Source organism: Labrus mixtus, chromosome 1, assembly GCF_963584025.1.
Source record: "Labrus mixtus chromosome 1, fLabMix1.1, whole genome shotgun sequence".
NCBI classification, from domain to species: domain Eukaryota; kingdom Metazoa; phylum Chordata; class Actinopteri; order Labriformes; family Labridae; genus Labrus; species Labrus mixtus.
The window spans coordinates 35600751-35620512 of record NC_083612.1 but is presented as its reverse complement, the minus strand read 5'-3'; the positions used below and the strand labels follow the sequence as shown (position 1 = coordinate 35620512).

The 19762-nt window shown below is 38.8% G+C and overlaps 1 protein-coding gene across 1 annotated transcript in view; it reads right to left on the bottom strand.

The window, feature by feature from the left end:
- The window catches only part of LOC132978076 (plakophilin-3-like), a 32891-nt gene extending 21794 nt beyond the window's left edge, over positions 1–11097 (bottom strand). The window contains exons 1-2 of the mRNA XM_061043092.1: positions 10802–11097; positions 1920–2008 (exon numbers count right to left, since the gene is read on the bottom strand). Of these exons, the coding sequence (XP_060899075.1) occupies positions 1920–2008; positions 10802–11003 (291 nt within the window). The 5' untranslated portion in view covers positions 11004–11097. The remainder of the gene's footprint in view (positions 1–1919; positions 2009–10801) is intronic.
- Positions 11098–19762: the final 8665 nt, after the last annotated feature.

Genomic DNA, 19762 nt, shown 5'->3' with positions numbered 1-19762 from the left:
GACGAATATGTCAGCAATTCCAGCACTTAATTCTTTCCCCAATTTCTGACTTGTTGTTCCGACTTGGGCAGGCGTTTTTGTACATTTTCCAACTTGGAAACTCGTTTTTTAGATGTGTCCGACACCACATGAATGCAACTACAGCCCCAACTAGTGGCGTGTTACGGTGGCCGGTAGGGGTCAAACGCTCATCAACTGATGAAACGACATACATTTAGATAAAAAGGCGCAGCATATATAGAAACGCTGCACATTCAAAAGCAAATGCAAACTACCACAACAAGTGCAAAGACACAAACGCGCTGCAAAGACACAAACACGCTGCAAAAGAAACAAACACACTGCAAAGACACAAACGCGCTGCAAAAGAAACAAACACACTGCAAAGAAACAAACATGCTGCAAAGAAACAAACGTGCTGCAAAAGAAACAAACACACTGCAAAGAAACAAACACACTGCAAAGAAACAAACACACTGCAAAGAAACAAACGTGCTGCAAAGAAACAAACGTGCTGCAAAAGAAACAAACACACTGCAAAGAAACAAACACACTGCAAAGAAACAAACACACTGCAAAGAAACAAACACACTGCAAAGAAACAAACACACTGCAAAGAAACAAACGTGCTGCAAAGAAACAAACACACTGCAAAGAAACAAACACACTGCAAAGAAACAAACGTGCTGCAAAGAAACAAACACACTGCAAAGAAACAAACGTGCTGCAAAGAAACAAACACACTGCAAAGAAACAAACACACTGCAAAGAAACAAACACACTGCAAAGAAACAAACGTGCTGCAAAGAAACAAACGTGCTGCAAAGAAACAAACACACTGCAAAGAAACAAACGTGCTGCAAAGAAACAAACACACTGCAAAGAAACAAACACACTGCAAAAGAAACAAACACACTGCAAAGAAACAAACGTGCTGCAAAGAAACAAACACACTGCAAAGAAACAAACGTGCTGCAAAGAAACAAACACACTGCAAAGACACAAACACACTGCAAAGAAACAAACGTGCTGCAAAAGAAACAAACACACTGCAAAGAAACAAACACACTGCAAAGAAACAAACACACTGCAAAGAAACAAACACACTGCAAAGAAACAAACACACTGCAAAGACACAAACACACTGCAAAGAAACAAACACACTGCAAAAGAAACAAACACACTGCAAAGAAACAAACACACTGCAAAGGAACAAACGTGCTGCAAAGAAACAAACGTGCTGCAAAGAAACAAACACACTGCAAAGACACAAACGAGCTGCAAAGAAACAAACATGCTGCAAAAGACACAAACACACTGCAAAGAAACAAACACACTGCAAAGACACAAACACACTGCAGAAGAAACAAACACACTGCAAAGAAACAAACGTGCTGCAGAGAAACAAACGTGCTGCAAAAGAAACAAACACACTGCAAAAGAAACAAACGTGCTGCAGAGAAACAAACACACTGCAAAAGAAACAAACGTGCTGCAGAGAAACAAACGTGCTGCAAAAGAAACAAACACACTGCAAATTGCAGCGTTTCTGTGTTTGCTGCCGTTTTTAAGTAGCGTGTGGCTATGGTACACAGAATTTGAAATTTGCTTTGGTGCGCTTGACAGAGTACAGTCTGAAAGCAAACCGAACCAAATGAAAAGTCCACCGATCTTTAGGCTATATGTGAAAGCGACCTTAGCCTCACTGACTAAGGTGATTTATGGCTAGAATTATTATTTTCCCCGTTTTTTATCTACTAATTATCATTATGTTTTCATAGTATGTCCGCACTTAATCATACACGAACACCCAATGAGATTTAAGGAATCTTTCTTTCAATTATCTGCACTGGACAGCGCTTTAAAAGGTTGTCTAAAAAGTATAACACAGTAATATAGTGCTGGGAGGAGGTACTTACAGCCATGACTTTGCTGGGTGTGTGTATCATGGATCTGGAACTGAAACCGTGGGTATGGTTCAAACTCCTTACATCAGGACTGCAGTAGTCTAGGAAAAAAGAAGACAGAAAATGAATGATACATTTTAATTTACCAAGTATTCACCACAGAAAAGTATAATGTTACCAGATGTTATAATGTACAACGGAGGATAAGGGCCACGTTAAAGAAAATAAAATCTAAAATTTCGGGATTCAATTCATAAATTTACGAGTATAAAATCGTAAATTTACCAGATCATTCCGAAAATTTACAAGTTTGAGATCAGCCTGTGAGAAAATGATGAAAGGAGAACTTCTTGTTTTACGAGAATAAAGTCCTACATTTATGAGATTAATGTCGTTATTTTAGTCTATATCAGAAGAGCAGCAGCCGCCTAGGCTCGAAAATGACAAACGTGGAGCATCTTGTTATAGCCTACTTTAGTAAAGGTTTCACTAATAAGGAAATAGGCTACTTCCTTGTGTAGTCGGTAAAAAAAGGGTTAGTTCAAGATCATTTTTCACTTCAACTTGCAAGACCTTGATTATCTGTAAAATGATGAACAGGACACAAACTGTCTCTGCACATGAGACACTTTAACAAGGCAGACAGATAACAGACACAAATAGTTGTGTTGGAGCTTTACTTATGCAGATATGAAACTACACATCATCATCTTCACATTGTCATAAAATATCAGGACCCTGAAAAGATACTGCAAGAAACTGAAGAAAGAACCACACTGACTGGGAGGAAGCTGTCTGCAGAGGAGAAGACTTTAAGAGTTCCATCATTTTCGCGCAGGCTGGTCTCGAGTGTAAAGTTGTAAATTTAAGATTTTAGTCTCAGAATCTTAGAGTTTTTTTAGAGTTTCTTTTAGAGACAAAGGGTAGGGTATTGGTGGAAATAAGATCTTAGTTCAAAAAAGGTGCACTACTTTTGTGTCCGTACAGGTATGAGTGTCTGTGTGTGTGAGACTGAAGCAGATACAGATATAAAAAAATGTTTAACGCTTGATTGATAATAGATATACACAAAATTATCTGAATCAATAATCACAATTTTAAGAAAATGTTTTAATGGAGCTCGGAGTAAGTTCAAGAAGAAAGATTGTTTTATATTCATTCATACATGAATTCCTTAGTCAACATTAATTCATATCACTCTTCCTCTGTCTTCCTGCTCAGGTGATCAGCACTTAGTGGCATTTACTCTTACTCAACCAGCTTCACAACCTCTATCAACCAATCATCCTGCTGCTGTCATATTTTAAAAAATCTGTTCTCCTCTCTTTCATTGTCAGTTTGTAGGTTTAGTTTGAGTGCTGCGACCCTCCTCCACCCTAGTCACCTCCATTCCATCTCAATAGTAAATAATCATTCACTCTTAATGAAGTCTCTCTTATTGCATTTAGTATAGGCATTTTATTGTCATTGTATAAAAGAACACAACAAAACCTTGTTGGCAGCAATCCAGTACAGCAGGCAGTGACTGAATTAATAAATAAACTGTTATAGTGCAGTGAATGAATGAATACATTAAAAGTTAAAGGCCAGTGACAGAATGATGCAGTGACTTGATAAATATACAGATATAGAGCAGTGACTGAAAAAATAAATAAATAGTTATAAAGCAGTGAATGTAAAAGTTATTGCAAAAAGAAGTACCTAACAGTTAGCATCAGTAAAGTCTTGATCACAACAATGTGAAATGCTAAAAACTAGCATGTTAACCTAAGGTGAAAAATGCAAAGGAAAAGGTACTGAATGTGTCCCAACCAGTTCAGACCTGAAGCCTGATTAAAACTGCTGACTGTAACCACATAAACACTCACATAGAGAAAAATACATTAGTGATCTGCTATGAGCTGAACAAAGAGAAAAGGAGGGAGCATTGCCTTAAGTTCTTTGCATTTTAGAAAATCATCACAGCCACTCAGTCAAACAGGAAGGAAGGGAGGGAGGAAGAAGGAATGTTAGGCCACAACAGTGTGGGAGGCCACAACGATTACAGGTACAGGCAAAGCATAAAACAGACATTAAATGCAACCAAAATTGCATTGCAAGAATCAGATGAATTATCAATACTTTTCAAACCAAAAAAAAAAAAGTTTTACAGGCATTTGATCAAGATTGTGAGGGGCAGATCAACAAAGCAAGAATAGAGTTAAAAACACTGTAATCAGTACAGTCAGAGCAGGTTTGTAATGCTGCTGCTCGTCACAGACACATAGACAACCTAAAGTATGTTAGCTGTAGTGATGATGTGTATGTTGTCAATAACAAAAACTAACAATCCAAGTTTGTTTTCATGGTTTACAGATAAAGTCAGGCAGTTAAGAAGCAGGCCAAGAGAGGAGGGCACAAAGCAATCAGGCCAGAACCATGTCAGCCCATTTGCTCAGGAAACAGACAGAACATATTGCTGCAGACACATCATCCATTCACAAACAATAACACTAGTTATAGTCATAAACTGTCATAAAGAAATATATGCTAATCACCCCAGGTATATGAGAGAACTTTCCACAGAACATGTTGCTTCAGAGTCTATCATACATTTATTAAAAACAAAGCCAAATCAGAATCAGAAATACTTATTTAATCCCAGAGGGAAATTCGATCGTTACAGTTGCTCCAAAATATACAATATAGCAGTAGAAATATAGTAATAAAAACATGAATCAAATAGAATAGGAATGTGAGTAAGATATCAAGAATAGGTACAAGAAATATTTACAGGAATAAGAGTCAGATGGAATATATACACACATTTTCAAGATTATTGCACAGTTTGTTTCAATATTGCACTTTGTTTTCATGGACATATTATTCACTATTATTATATTGCTGTTTTAATAAATAATGAGTTATGTTTTTTTTTAATAAACACTAACTACTTTTTAATAACTTTTTAAGGAGTGTTGAAGATAGCTTATGTAGTAAGATTAATGCCCCTGACCTTTGGGGTATGCATTGGGCATTCAGGTTTGAATGTTTGTTCCTAGTTGTGGCGAGTTAAGCTGGTACAGAGGTTTGAGGAAGGGGTGAAGAGTGAGAAGATTGTGGCTGCGCAGACTAGTTCTCGGCACCTCTCTGGCGGGGAAGGAGCCGTAGCTGGTGCGTGAGGTGGAGATATGGTTGGGCTCACCTCAACGCGCAGCACTGGGATTTGGAACCAAACGCCTGGGGACTCTGTAGTTCTACTGGGGCACGTCAAGGCTCACGTGGGCAACGATGGAGCCACCAGTAGGGGGTGATTGGGAGGAACGGCCTACCCGATCTGAACCCGAGTGAAGTTTTGTTGTTGGACTTCTGTGCTAGTCATGGATTGGCCATTACAAACACCATGTTCTAACATAGGGATGTTCATAAGTGTATCTGGTACCAGAGCACCCTAGAGCAAAGATCGATGATCGACTTTGTAGTTGTTTCGTCAGATCTGCGGCTGTATGTTTTGGACAATCGGATAAAGAGAGGAGCAGAGCTGTCAACTTATCACCACCTGGTGGTGAGTTGGATCAGATGGTGGGAAAGGCTGCCGGACAGACCTGAAAAACCCAAACGTGTAGTTTGGGTGAACTGGGAACGTCTAACAGAGGCCCCTGTCTGTGGGGTCTTCAACTCCCACCTCAGGAAGAACTTCTCCCTCATCCTGGGGGAGGTCTCAATATTCATGAATGCACACAGATGTCCACCGTGTTCCGTAGTTGCTCGGTTGAGAGGGGGACAATGTTGGACAGGATCTTAATCACAACCTCTCTGGTGTTTTCCCCCTCTTCCTCAGGCATGCCATTTAGCCGTAACACCAATCTACGCTTGTATCTTGCATGCTCCAAGCATGCTTCATGAAGCACTGTGTTTTCTTTTTGAAAAGTGGCCTTCTGTTGCTTCAACTTGTCTGCTATTATCCCTTTCAGGGCTGACGTGTTAGTGTCAATTGACTCCTTTATTTTCACGACCGCTTCTGTATTTTTCCTTCAGTTGCCACTCCAAGGCTTGGAAGTGTTCATCTTGAGTATCAAATTTGCATGTTAAACTTTGAATGGTGTTTAATATAACACTACAGGAAATGTCCTCCTCTTGTGTAGTAGTCTTTTTGACTTTTTTGGGGTCTGGTTTGATCAATGGGGCATGATGTCTTACTTGATGTGGGTCTTGTTCCATCAGGTGGATTTCCTCATCACCACATGCTTGCTGAAGAGTGGCTAAAGAGTAGCCATGGTCTTTGCTAGCTCCAGCCATCACTTTGGTGTGTCACGTAGAAGGAAGGGATTTATGACGATTTGTAAAATTTGTGTAATTTTACAAATTGTCATAAATCTAAGGTAACAGCTTTCAAATTGTTCTCTGCACAGACAAGAGGTCTTGTTGGGAGTCCAGTTCTGTCTTTTCATGTTGAGCATCCACTGGTCCAGTCTATCTAGATCACCTAGAGGAAACTATTTATAAGGGCGGCTGTGGCTCAGTTGGTAGCAACATGTCCGATGTGTCCTTGGGCAAGACACCTAACCCTGAATTGCTCCCACTGCTTCAGTGGTGGTGTATGAATGGGATTAGTTACTTCTGATGGATAATACTACATAGAACACTACCATCAGTGTGTGAATGTGTAGGTGTGACATGTGGTGTAAAAGCGCTTTGAGTAGTCGGAAGACTAGAAAAGCGCTTTATAAGCTCAAGTCCATTTACCAAGTCCATAAGCAAAATCTGTGAAGTAACACATATGTCAGTCTAGCTTGTTCACATCATGTTAACATGAAACAAATATAACCTGAATTATTTAAATCATTAACAGGTCCCTGTCCCTCTGTGCTATTGTACAGCACATACAGTAAATTTCCTATTAACATGCTCGGTACATGGCTGTATTCTTCAAACTATTTATTATACTTATTGCTTTATATCTTATTTTCATTCCATATGTTATTTATATATTTTATATTTCTACTGCTATATTCTTAGTAAGAGCATCTGTAACGATGAAGAACTATATACGTATTAAATAATAACAATAACCATATTAATTTTCCCTGAACTCATACAAAGCGACAAAAAAATGTAACATGGTAACCAATTACACAAATCTTACGACACTCATTTGTATGTTCAAGCTTAAACATATAGCTGATCACTATCTCTTGACATCTTTAGTGTTATTCCCTGTTTATAATAATAATGACAGAAAATGTTGAAGTTTGAGTTTGTGTGCCGTTGAATGAATGTCAACCATGTAACATTAATATCATCCTCTATAATCTACTCAACCTTCTTGGTTTCAGTTGCGCCTGGTTGATGTTGAACTTCATCTCCAAAATAACAACGGCATATGACATTGTTGTTCTAAAGTACTTACGCATAATTCCTAACAATGACATTTATGTGGAATGTAACATTCATCATAACGTCGGATAACCATATTCACCAGCCTTACTAGATGTGATAAAGGTCTTTGGATTGGTCTCTGGGTATAAGGTAAATAATACCAAATCCTCCTTAATGTTATTGAATGAAGAGGAAAGACGCAATCCCATGGACCATATTTCTTTTTTCAATTTAGCTGATAACTTCACTTATTTGGGTGTACGCATAGTTCCTGATGTGACAAAAATTGTTGTATTGTTGTATTGCATTGTAACCACGCGGTTGACCTTTTTTCCGCCGCCATATGGCTATATTTAAAACTCTGAAAACCTATCTTTGGCTGTTTATCCTCATTCACCTCATTGAATAGTGTATGTAACCCTGATTATGTCCATAATTATCATTGTCTTAAAACTGTGGAAAATACCGGTAGTGACTCAGCACAGCTCCTCAGAAATCTCACAGAACAAGAGCAAACGTCTGGGTAAAAAACATTTATAGACCCTCTAACAATCATAATTTAGTTGAAGGAAATAAATATATTTAAAATATATCTCTACGATTCCTCAGAAAACATGGTTGACCATTCGGTTCAGTTGCCTAGCTCAAGTCACTAATTTCTTATTTTGTTCACCTTTTCTAACCATTGCTACTCATTCAATTTGTTGAATAAATTATAGGTTATTTTAACAAGTTCTACTCTCTGTGATGTTTATATATGAAAAAACATTTTGTTGCAGAAATGAAAGAAATCCATTCATGCCCAAAGTAACCCTAAACATATATCTGCTTCCTGATTGGGTAATCTGAAAAATATAACCTGAAATGTTGCTTAATGAAGAGGCAGGAACACAATTTTACCAATAAATATTTTTTTGAAAATGGAAGTGTGGAAGTCAAAGAGTTAAAACCTGTAAATATATCAACATTTACTTTGGAAACTCAAATTTGTAAATAGTTCACTGTATCAATGTTGGAAAATTATTTTTAACTTAAACTTAAATACATGAATTGACTCAAATATATGAATTTACTTCACTTTTAAAGCTTACATTTCCTCCCCCTCCCACAAAAGAAACGTCCTTCTCATAAATGCATAACAAATAATGCAGGACATTAACAGGAACAAAGAAAGAGTTTTGCAACAGTCTCATTTTAGAACATAGTCCTTAAGGTAATCTGAGGTCTAACTTGATGTCTGCTGGGGCACACGAAAACACCAGAGTTTGTTTCAGGAAAAGCAGTGGGGACCGTGGTAGACTTATGTACCAACACAGGACTGGAACCACAGGTCTGTGGAACCACTATATCTAAAAAAAATAATCAGATACCGCTATATCTGCCGATATCTTTCTTGAATGTATTTTCAATCTGTAGAGGTAGATTGATGTATATATACACATGTATTGCGTTGATCGCTTAAATACGGATGAAACGCTTGTGGAAAAGATATATAATGAATACAAGATGGTCACTGTGCATGTATGTGCACAGTGACCATCTGTAGCCTTCTGCTCCTCTGCTCCCAGTCTGTGGAACGCTCTCCCCGAGCAGCTGAGGGCTCCACAGTCTGCTTGTGCTTTTAAAAGGGCCCTAAAAACCTTTTTAACAAAGCCTTCTGCTTGTGCTTTTAGTTCCGTTAGTTGCTTAGTTGATGAAATTTGTTTTAATTTCTATTTTTTATTTTTTTCCTGTAGCACTTTTTTGTAGAGATTTTTTTTGCAAAAATGTAAAGTGTGTTACAAATTAAATGTATTATTATTATTATTATTATTATTATTATGTGCATCACTGCTTGACACTCTGGAGAGTTATAATGCTTGTTGTAATCCGTACAGCACACTCTGCTGATGACAGCCAGAAAAATAACTGCTTGTGTAATGCATTGAGGCTTAATTGAAATGCTATTTGACTGATAAATCAACCTAGTAATAATGGTGCATATCTGTGATAAAATTAGCCAATACCTATAGGCAGCTGATATGCTTATATCGGCCAAAATTATCGGCTGGTCGATTACTCGGTCGGGCTGTAGTCTCCAATGTGTAAAAGCCTGTCCAATATTTCCTCTAGTCTGGCTTCTTGCTCGGTCACTTTATCTCTTTTTCCGTCACCTTCCTCTTCCTCTTAGCCTCAGCCATTGTATCACAGAGATGGGCTAACTAACTAGCCACTAGCACAAACCTGCTGACTGATCTAATGCTGTAAAGCTCTATGACTTCTCGTGAGATGACCGCAAGGCCAAAAGTTAAAGTGTCTGGTTTTCAGGCGAACGGCAGAAATGAGAGAGACACAATTCTCCCTGTTTCAAAAGATTGCGCTGTTTGATCGACTTTGAAACTACAATTTTATGGTGGAAAAGTATACTGGGGCTAGAGGTTGTTGTTTTATTATGATGTGCAAACACTGACTTGTCTTATTCCAAAGCATTACATAAATGCAGCTGCACTGGCTCAATGGTGACTATAGATCAGTAGAGATATCATGGGATTTTATTTTAACTCAATGACTTCATCAATTCATCAGAAAGCGGTTCTTTTTAAAATGGGAATATCTATTATTCACAAAATTCCTGACTGGAACATGTGACTTCATTGATGACATTTTCCATAGAGAGGACAGGAAATGGCACAAAGCTCTGTTGTCTGTGATGAATAACACAGGGATAAACAACTCTTCAGACCTTGTTCATATAGCCTATATCTGGTTAAAGTTTGAAATGTTTAACATTTAGTTGAATGTGACAAGCTACATTTATAAATGTGTACAAAAATAGATTTATACTGACCAATTCTTTTTTTTTTAAACCTCCACACAACATATCTGCAGATTGACCTTAACACTATAGGAGGAATGACCGATAGTTAATTTAAGACATAGAATCAGCCCGCCATGGCACAGTGATAAAAGACCAAGTTTTACTAAAACAAATATGATGGCAAAGTGTATGCTTTCCACGCCAAAGGTTTCCTGGATGTCTGTGTAACAGATTTCCCATCTTGATTGCAAAACAACTCAGGTCAACATCAGTTCTTGTATGTTGAGATTTGGAGTAAAAATAAGTCACACTGATGTAACAGTAAGAGAGGTTTAAAAAAAATGCTTTTAAGGGTCAGATGATGAGAAGTTGAATCTGAAATGGATCAGTTAAAAGTAGTCGAGTTTGTAGGCCTACCCGTTCAGCCTTCTACTTGTTTAATGGTCTGGTAACAGCAGAGTGCTTTGATTTATTTAACCCAGGTCAATCTAAAACCTGCTTGTTTCATATCTAGGCAACAGAAACACGTTGACTTTCTTCTCCCTGGCTATAGTGGGTCTATCCATTATAATCAACTATTAGCCTACACGTTTCTGCCTCACCATCTCTTCTGTAGCAGTGTTATTGATTCTCTATAATAAAACCATAGGCCTCCTCACGTATCACGCTTTCTAACAGTTTGGATACAGTTCCCACGCACCCCGGCGTGAGGCCAACCCTTAAACGCAAAGTAGCTCACCTGTTGATCTGAAAGAGTCGTTCAGTCTAGGCAGGGAGGAGGACCTTTTTTCAGCCAGCCGCATACGGACCTGCTCCCGGACCCTCCTGGCTTTAGCCACCGGGTCTGGAGACGGGCCGTCCGAAGGAACAACATAAGCGGTCCAGGAAGAGTTGGGCTGCAAAGCGGACAGAAAACATCCCTCTGACACGGCTGAACTCATATCTGCCGTGGGAAATTATCAAACTAACCCAGGTTAGGAGAGAAAAGCAGGGGAAAGTAAAGTTCCCAGGACGGGCGCGGTTCGTCTAGTAAGGGGGGGGGGGGGGGGGGGGGGGGGGGGGGTCTATTGTCTGAGAGTCCGCAACGAAATGGAGATCGGTCAACAAGCAGACCTCCTTAGGGCGGGACTTGAAGGCTTTGGTCAGTAAAATAAGACCTGTAAATTCAGCCAGACATACCGAACATCACTTATCCCCATTTGAACCTTACAGACAAATTGAGATTATCTAGGCTATAGGTTAGGATCCTACTAAACAAGGCTACTAATGTGAGTGTTTTTTAAACTGGAATATATCAGGTTGAAAAGAAGTCTGACCATATCATCCTGTTTTCAACAGAAATTAAATGTGTGTATATATATATATATATATATATATATATATATATATATATATATATATATATATATCTGCAATCCAGACTGATTCAAGATTGAAGATTGAAGATTTTTATTTGTCACATGCTCATACAGATGTGCAGTGAAATGTAAAGACTGTTCCGCAAGGCCATGCAATAAACACTCAAATTACTAATACACATATATACAGTAAAATAGAAATATAATGTAAAATTAAAAAAAGAAATATTTGAATATACTAAATATAGAATATAGAATAATGTAACAGTGTAAAGTATCCAGGGTGTCAAAGTGCAATGTGCAGATTGGAATGTGTGGTGTGTGTGACTGGCTATCTTCTCAAAGACATTTAACATTTGTTTCATACTTTTCCATTTTTAAACATTTGGGGGTAAAGTAAAGCAAAAAGTGAAAAAAAAAAAAAAAAAATGATACTAGGAATAAACACCATGTAGCCTTTACTTTCACCTGAGGAAAGACTGAACAGTTATTAAAAACCACACACAGTGTGTAGCATCATTGATTGTGATGAACATTATTATAGAGTGGTGGTGATGCTGTTAAACAGTCTGATGGCAGATGGAATGAAAGACCTGCGGTGGTGCTCCTTGCAGGTCGATGTTCCAGTCTGCTGCTGAAGGAGCTGCTCAGGGCCCCCACAGTGTCATGCAGGGGGTGAGAGGGGTTGTCCATGATGGATGTCAGCTTCACTAACATCCTCCTCTCACCCACCTCCTCTACAGAGTCCAGAGGACAGTCCAAGACAGAACTGGCCCTCCTGACCAGTCTGTTCAGTCTCTTCCTGTCTCTCTTTGTGCTCTCTCCTCCCCAGCAGACCACTGCATAGAAAAGTGCAGACGCCACCACAGTGTCATAAAAAGTCTGTAGCAGAGTCCTGCACACTCCAAAGGACCTCAGCAGGTGTAGTCGACCCCTCTTGTACATGACATCTGTGTTGTGTGACCAGTCCAGTTTGTTGCACCCAGTATAAAAGAGACAATGGTTACCACTCTTGAGACCTCAGTGATGTTTGAACCTTATAGTCTGGTTATAAGGATATGCAGATGCCACAGGTCGTCCAGTAAGAACATGGAATGACAGTAATGAGTTCAGTCTGACACAGACTCTGTCTTTGAGATGCCACTCGTTTATTGATGAACAATTCTATGAGTATAGGCTATGTGTGTGTGGTAGTGTGAAGTGGTTTCAAAAATGACAGAAAAAGAATAAACACAAATATATGCATGAATAATAAACAAACATGATATAGAAACACTGAGAATATAGTATCAAATAAACAGATAAACAATGCTTGAAATGGCAGAAATGGAACAAGATCCTCAAAACTTTGAGGGAGCATCAACAAGTTACTATCTCTGTGCAGTACACATACAGTAGACGGTCCCTTACTACATGTGAGCGTTCAGAGAGTCATCTGAAAACTATTACACTTGGACGGCACCCTGTTAAGACAGAAAATAAAACATTCAGGCATTACTCAAGAGACAAGAACAGCATCAATTACGACAGTAACAAACATTAAATATGATAAATGAGAGATAATATGTCTGTCGCGATATAACAGTCTCGTCTAAATGCGTTCTAAACGTGATATAGAAAACAAATGAAGAATAACAACATACAAGTTAACAGCAGAACTATAGTAGGCATGAACTCAGAGTCACAGAAGCTAAAAGGATAAATAATCAGTCTTCTCTGTGATGCTTCACTGAGGTGTATTAGGTTGACAGGACGGGCAAGGCTCTGATGTCAGTGATAGGTGCAGAAGGGGGGCGTTGGGCTGATCAAGTGAAAACAGAGTGATGGAATAAGGGCATCTTTACTGGGGCACTGGTGGGGCAGTGGTTGGTGCGTGCGCCCCATGTATGGAGGCTGTAGTCCTTGGGGCGGGCGGCCTGGGTTCGAGTCCGGCCTGTGGCTCCTTTCCTGCATGTCATTCCCCTCTCTCTCTCTCTCCTTGATTTCCGGCTCTGTCCACTGTCCTATCTCTACATTAAAGGCCCAAAAAGCCCCCAAAAAAAAAAAAAAAAAAAAAAAAAAAAAGGGCGTCTTTACTGGAAAGTGCGGATGACCTTCTGCACACCCCGGTATTAAGTACGTCTCCACCATCTCAATGTCAAAAACCTAGATGTACACTGGTGCAGTCTCGGGTGTCTATCACCATGGGGCGGCTGTGGCTCAGTTGGTAGAGTTCTAACACTTCAATGTGTTAGAGGTATACCTTCTGGTAGCTACTTAACTTAATAATAATAATAATAATACATTTTATTTATAAGCGCCTTTCAAGACACACAAGGACACTGTACAACAATCAACATTTAAAAAACAACGATGGATAAAATCAGCACACAATAAAAGAAATGAAATGAAGGACAGTGTAATTACAGTTAAAATGTTAGAGTGAGTAGGCGATCTTGAACAGATGGGTTTTGATTTGAAGATGGGGAGAGAGTCAATGTTGCAAATGTCAGGTGGCAGAGAGTTCCATTGGCATAAGTGACAAGCCATCAGCATCTCCATGGACTTTTCCAGGCCTGTACTTGATGGAGAAGTTGAAGTCTGCTAACTCATGCAATCCACCTGTGAGTCGTGGCATTCAGCGTCACTGTGGTCAGATAAAGGGGGGTTGTTATCGTTGTGGACAGTGAACGAAGAACAGGTACTCTCGAAATCGTTCACAGATCGCCCACTTCATCGCTTAAAAAACCCCTAACTTTATAGAGTGGAGGTGGTCATTTATTTCTGGAGCAGTTAGTGTTCTTGATCCATAACTGATGACAACCTACCTGCCTTGTTGTCTCTGGTACATTACTACACTAAGCCCCTCCTGTGAGGCGTCACAGTGCTTCTCAAAATCAGGGTAAGAGGTGGTCTCACCAGGTACTCCGCTGGCAGAGCACTTCCTGGTGTTTTTCTGCCCAGGCGATCTGCTGGCTTGAGGGTAACTAGTCTGACTTTTTGTGTTTCTCCCTTCTCCTGAAAATACATTTTAATAAACGGCCATTTTCCACGACGAAGCAGTTATGTTGGTGAGCATAAAGTAGACCTGAACTTCTCTTTAACCTCAAAATAAGGGGAAGGAAATGTCACAGTTCCTGCACCTCGACTCCAGTTTACATGAGGTGTGTGTGTTTTTTATTTATTTATGAGTTTTTGTGTGTGAGTGCTGAGTGTTTGTTGCTTTTTGTATTCCCCTCCCCCCTTCCATTCTGTCCTCTTCACTGTGCTCATTCATGGTTTGATTTATCACAAGGCACAAGCTACAACTTTTAAGACGTTGCTTTGTTTCCTGCCTGCCTCTGCTCTGCAACTGTTTTTGTCTCCAGGACTTTCTTCTGCCAATTCGCACTCACATTCAACTGGCCTGCCAGCCAGCCACCTCCAGCTCACTGTCTCACCCCCAACCCTGGACCCCCCCTGCATATTCTAAATAAAGTAATTTTTGATACATTTGGGTTCAGCTTCATTTGTGACCGTTACAAACAGTTACAGTCCAGCAGAGAGTGAGAGTTGGTGCAGGGTTCTTTGTGAGCACAGTGAAGAGGACAGAGTGGAAGGGGGGAGGGGAATACAAAAAGCAACAAACACTCAGCACTCACACACAAAAACTCATAAATAAATAAAAAACACACACACCTCATGTAAACTGGAGTCGAGGAGCAGGAACTGCGACAGTTACTTTCCCCTTATTTTGAGGTTAAAGAGAAGTTCAGCAGGACTTTTCCATGTAGTAGGATGTTCTATGCTTCGGTAAAAACTTTCTAAGTTCACATTTACAATCAAGTCCTTCTGAATAAGCAATTTTAATTATGTTGATCAGTGATGCGTTTTGTTTGGATGTGCTTGATTCCATTAGTTTCACAGCCTTGAATAACTCAGACTTGAACTGTGGTGCATCATGTGATTTGCAGGTGGCAGGTAATCCATGTCTGCTGAAGGTTGTCTCTAGGCTGTTGAAAAACCTTTCTGCACTTATAGAAGTTGTAGAAGTGAAACCTGTTGTAATCAACTACCACAAGTTGTATTGTATTGACATTCGTGACATGCCTTACAATATTTCTCAGCTGCTTAGTCCATGCAAAGCCACAAAACTTTGCTTTTGAGATGTTGTTTTGTTCCCACTATTTCAAAGTGTTGTTTATGCGCTAACATGAATTTCTTGTATATGCAGCTTTTCAGACAGCACTAGAACGATGTATCTGATACACACATCAGTGCATAAGCCTCACAGTTTTCAAAATGTTCATCTGTAATTGCTTTGTGTACCTTCACAAGCTCTTGGGCAGTATAAGAGGTTTCATACACCTCTTTGAGTGCTCTTTTGGGTAGCACTTAATGCCACAAATCTCACATACTCTTCTGATTCGTGTGTCTCCTTTTGTGCTGTCTCCCACAACTACCATGACAGAGGATCCGCTATGTTCTCTTTTCCATGAATGTGTACCAATCTGAAGTCAAATTGCTGTTGTTTCAGGACCCATTGCACTATATGTGCACTGGGTGCTGAATGCTATGCAACTTCCAAAGGCTGTAAGTACATCAAATGTTCTGCCGTACACATGTGGATGGAGTCTTTCGTGAGTCCATGTTACAGCTAAGACTTCATTCTCTGACAGTATTTCCACTCACAGCGGTTCAGTTGCGACTCCTAGGCAGGGTAACCTGCTCTGGCTGATTCATCTTTTAAGATAGGAATGTACGTTTTTGTTCAGGTCCAAAGTTGAATGATATGTCCCTTCTTGTCAAGTGTCTTAGCAGTTCTGACAAAGTTGCAAACTGTGATATGAACCTGCTGCTGTAACCTACAAGTCCTAGAAAGCTCCAGTGGACTTTTGTTAATGTGTGAGTGGTTAATGTTCACAGATAACGCTTAACTCACCCCTGTGTTCATTTTGAATTTGGCTGGCATAGAGCCCACAAGCAGTTCAAAAGTACATTGCTTAGCTGAGCCATCTGCTCTTCTCACAGCTCCCAGGAAGTATGACTGCAGTTTATCTGCTGGCTCTGTGAACTCACCCACTGCTGTGTGGCTCCTACACACTTTACTCCAATGTCCAACTTTGTTGAATGCATTAGGTTACATGTGGATTTTCTAACAGGGCAATTTTCTTCTTTGAAGTGCCCCACTTTCCCACATTTTTCCACCCTATCCATGTTTTTCCTCCTTTCAGCTTATAGTGGTGTCTGATGTTTATCGTCCCAGCCGCCTCTCCTTACATGCTAACCTGTGAAGCCACCTCTTCAGACTGACTTCAGACAAGTGTTGTACTGTAGTTTAACCAAGAGGAGTTTTGTCATATAATGCTGAAGAGTGCTTGCACTGTTACAGGTACCATTAGACAACAGCGTAGCAGAGGGTTCTCACAAGTCCACGTAGATAGACTCATATGTTGTGTTTCCCTGCTACTGTCAGACATGCTAACTTTTGCTGCTTTGCTAAAGTGCTCATGATGGATAGGCCGGGTCTTTGTAACATAACAATAAGTAAGGTCTTTTACCTGCTCTTTTGTAACATAACAATAAGTAAGGTCTTTTACCTGCTTTTTGTAACATAACAATAAGTAAGGTCTTTTTACCTGCTCTTTTGTAATGTTAACAGACAAAGAGTAAGGTATTTTACCTGCTTCTTGTAAAGTGTCTCCAGATAACACTTGTTATGAGTTGATGCTATACAAATAAAAATTGATTGATTAATTGATGATGTTCACACATAGACTAAAAAGGGGCACCAGCACCTTCCCTATTGTCCTCGACAGAGAAAGTTCCCTTTAAATATATATAAAAAAAACATGTTTGTGCACTACCTGGTATATGGAAGCCCATTTCCGCCAGTTAAAAAAATAAAAATGAAAAACTTGGCTTGCCCATATTAATTCGAAATTATGAGATAAAAATTCAGAATTATGAGATGAAAAGTCGAAATCATAATTTTGACATTTTATCTCATAATTATGACTTAATATGGGCAAAAAACAATCTCAACAAAGCCAAGTTTTCATTTTTATTTTTTTAACTGGCGGAGACTGGCCCTAAAGAAATGTTTTTAAATATGAGTATCAGGTGGGGTTTTGTTGTAGTGCAAATTTGCGCATACACGCAAGCATAGGTCAGTGTTACAGCAGGAGCATGAGAGATGTGGGAGATGTCCTGGCAGAAAAACACAACTCAGTTTCTTCTGATTTTTCCAAATCATAACAAGGATGAGCACAAACCCTGAAGTAATTTCTCCAAAAACATTGAGTTTATAAGAGTATGTGTGTATGTTTTCCTTCGTTATATTGTTTAACTATACGCCATGCTGACACTACTAATTGAGCTATCTAAAATATTGTGATACTTTCTATTTACCTGTTACAATAAACTAAGAGTACAAAAGGAAGAATTTGACAATTTTATTCAACTCTTATCTTTAGGCTAAGTTTTTAATGACAGCTGGTGTGCATTATATTTGAGTTACACATCAGATTTTCATGTTTTCATTTTTTCTGTTGTTGCATGTGCTGCTTTGATAAAAACGACATGTAAATTATACTCAGAAACATCGTCGGTAAACATACAAAACATCTTCCTCAGGTCGGTTTCGCCCGTTCGTATTGACTACCCAGATAGCAAGACAACATTGAAAACATGTTGAATCCACGTTAATGTGTCAAAGTTCATGTCGTTGAATCAACATTGGAATCTGATGTTGTATCAACATCACTTTTGCACCCTCCATTAATATTGAAACAACGCTGAAATCATAACAAAAAATCAACAACTTTTCAACGTTTTTTTGACAATATGAACGTATATATAACTGTGTGTAATGTTAGACAGTGTGAATAAACTAAAACACTTTCATAAGTATCAATATTTTTGTGTTATTTAACTACTATATGGATGGTGTGCAACAGTGTTCCACAGGATGGTCTCCCGCTCGACTATAAACTGATGATTTATCAACCACGTCTTCATCTCCTGCTTAACTACAAATCAACGTCTTTTCAACATCTGTGTCGCGATCGATGCTAAATCAACATTGTCATAACAATGATAGATCAATGTTGTTTCAACATCACTGTCATCAACACTATGTTAACGTCGGTTATCATCGATATTTTTATATCGATCCGATGTCTATTTTGCCTTGAGATTTCAATGCCAACCATAATGATGATTCAGACGGAAAATCAACATTGTTTCAATGATCGTTTGCTCTCTGGGTATGGACAACACCGTAGAGTTTTCACTGGGGAGGGGAGTAGCAGAGAGAACTCCCATGATGCCCTGCTAGCCTCCACGTCATCTTTTGTTATTGTTTTGATTTCCTTTTTCAATGTTACAAAAGTAGTTATTACAGGGATTCCTTTATTTAATTATTTGGAAAAAGTATTTTTTTTCTTCTTTTTTTTTATTGTGATAAGGTGAACAAGCACAAAACAAAAATGTACACATAGACATGGCAATTAAAGCAACGGCAAATAAACAAAAACAGGCAAAACAGAAATAAACAAAACAAAATCAAAATACGTAAAACATTAGCAAAGACAAATACAATTGAAGTAGATATAATAAAAGTCAAGTAGTAAGTTGAAGTAGTGTATAAGAAACGTGTGAATGTGTGTGTGGCAGTATAATACATTAAAGTGAGTGGCTGAGTGGAAAGTAACAAGAAAAATAAACAGAAACAAAATTGAAGATAATTGAGAGGAAAAGGAAGAAAAAATGATATATATGTGTCAACATTACTGGAAAGAAGAAAATTGTACATATATTTATATATATAAAAATAATAAAATAAAATGTTTGGTATTAATGTGGCCATCATAAAAAGATGGAGGAAAAGAAGAAGAGAACAGGGAGAAAAAAAAAATTCATTTTGATGAATTTGTGCCCCTGCCCCTCTAAATTCCTCTGCACGTCCCTGCTCCTGCGTCGGAACTGGAACATAACGGAGTGGCCTTTTCTGCAATCAAAAAGCGTAGGCTATACAAAGTGCTCTGTTTCCTCCTTTAATGCAAACTAATGTATTTAATACAAATTAAATGCATGAACAGATGTGTGTCTGTTTATGCATTTAATTTGTAGGGGCAAAGTACAATACCTATTAAACAAGTGTCAGCTGTCGGTGGTAGTGACTCTGATGCTATATCGTGTTATTTGTCTGAATCTCGTTTTCGTTTCTACACGTGTAAAATCGCTTTGAGTAGTCAAAAGCGAAGAAGAAGGCTGTACAAGCTCTTGACATTTTTCACACGGCCTATGCGGTATGCAGTTTGCATTAAGAATTATTTTTGTGAGAAACTTTCTCGCAACAATTTGCTTAGTCATTCACAAGG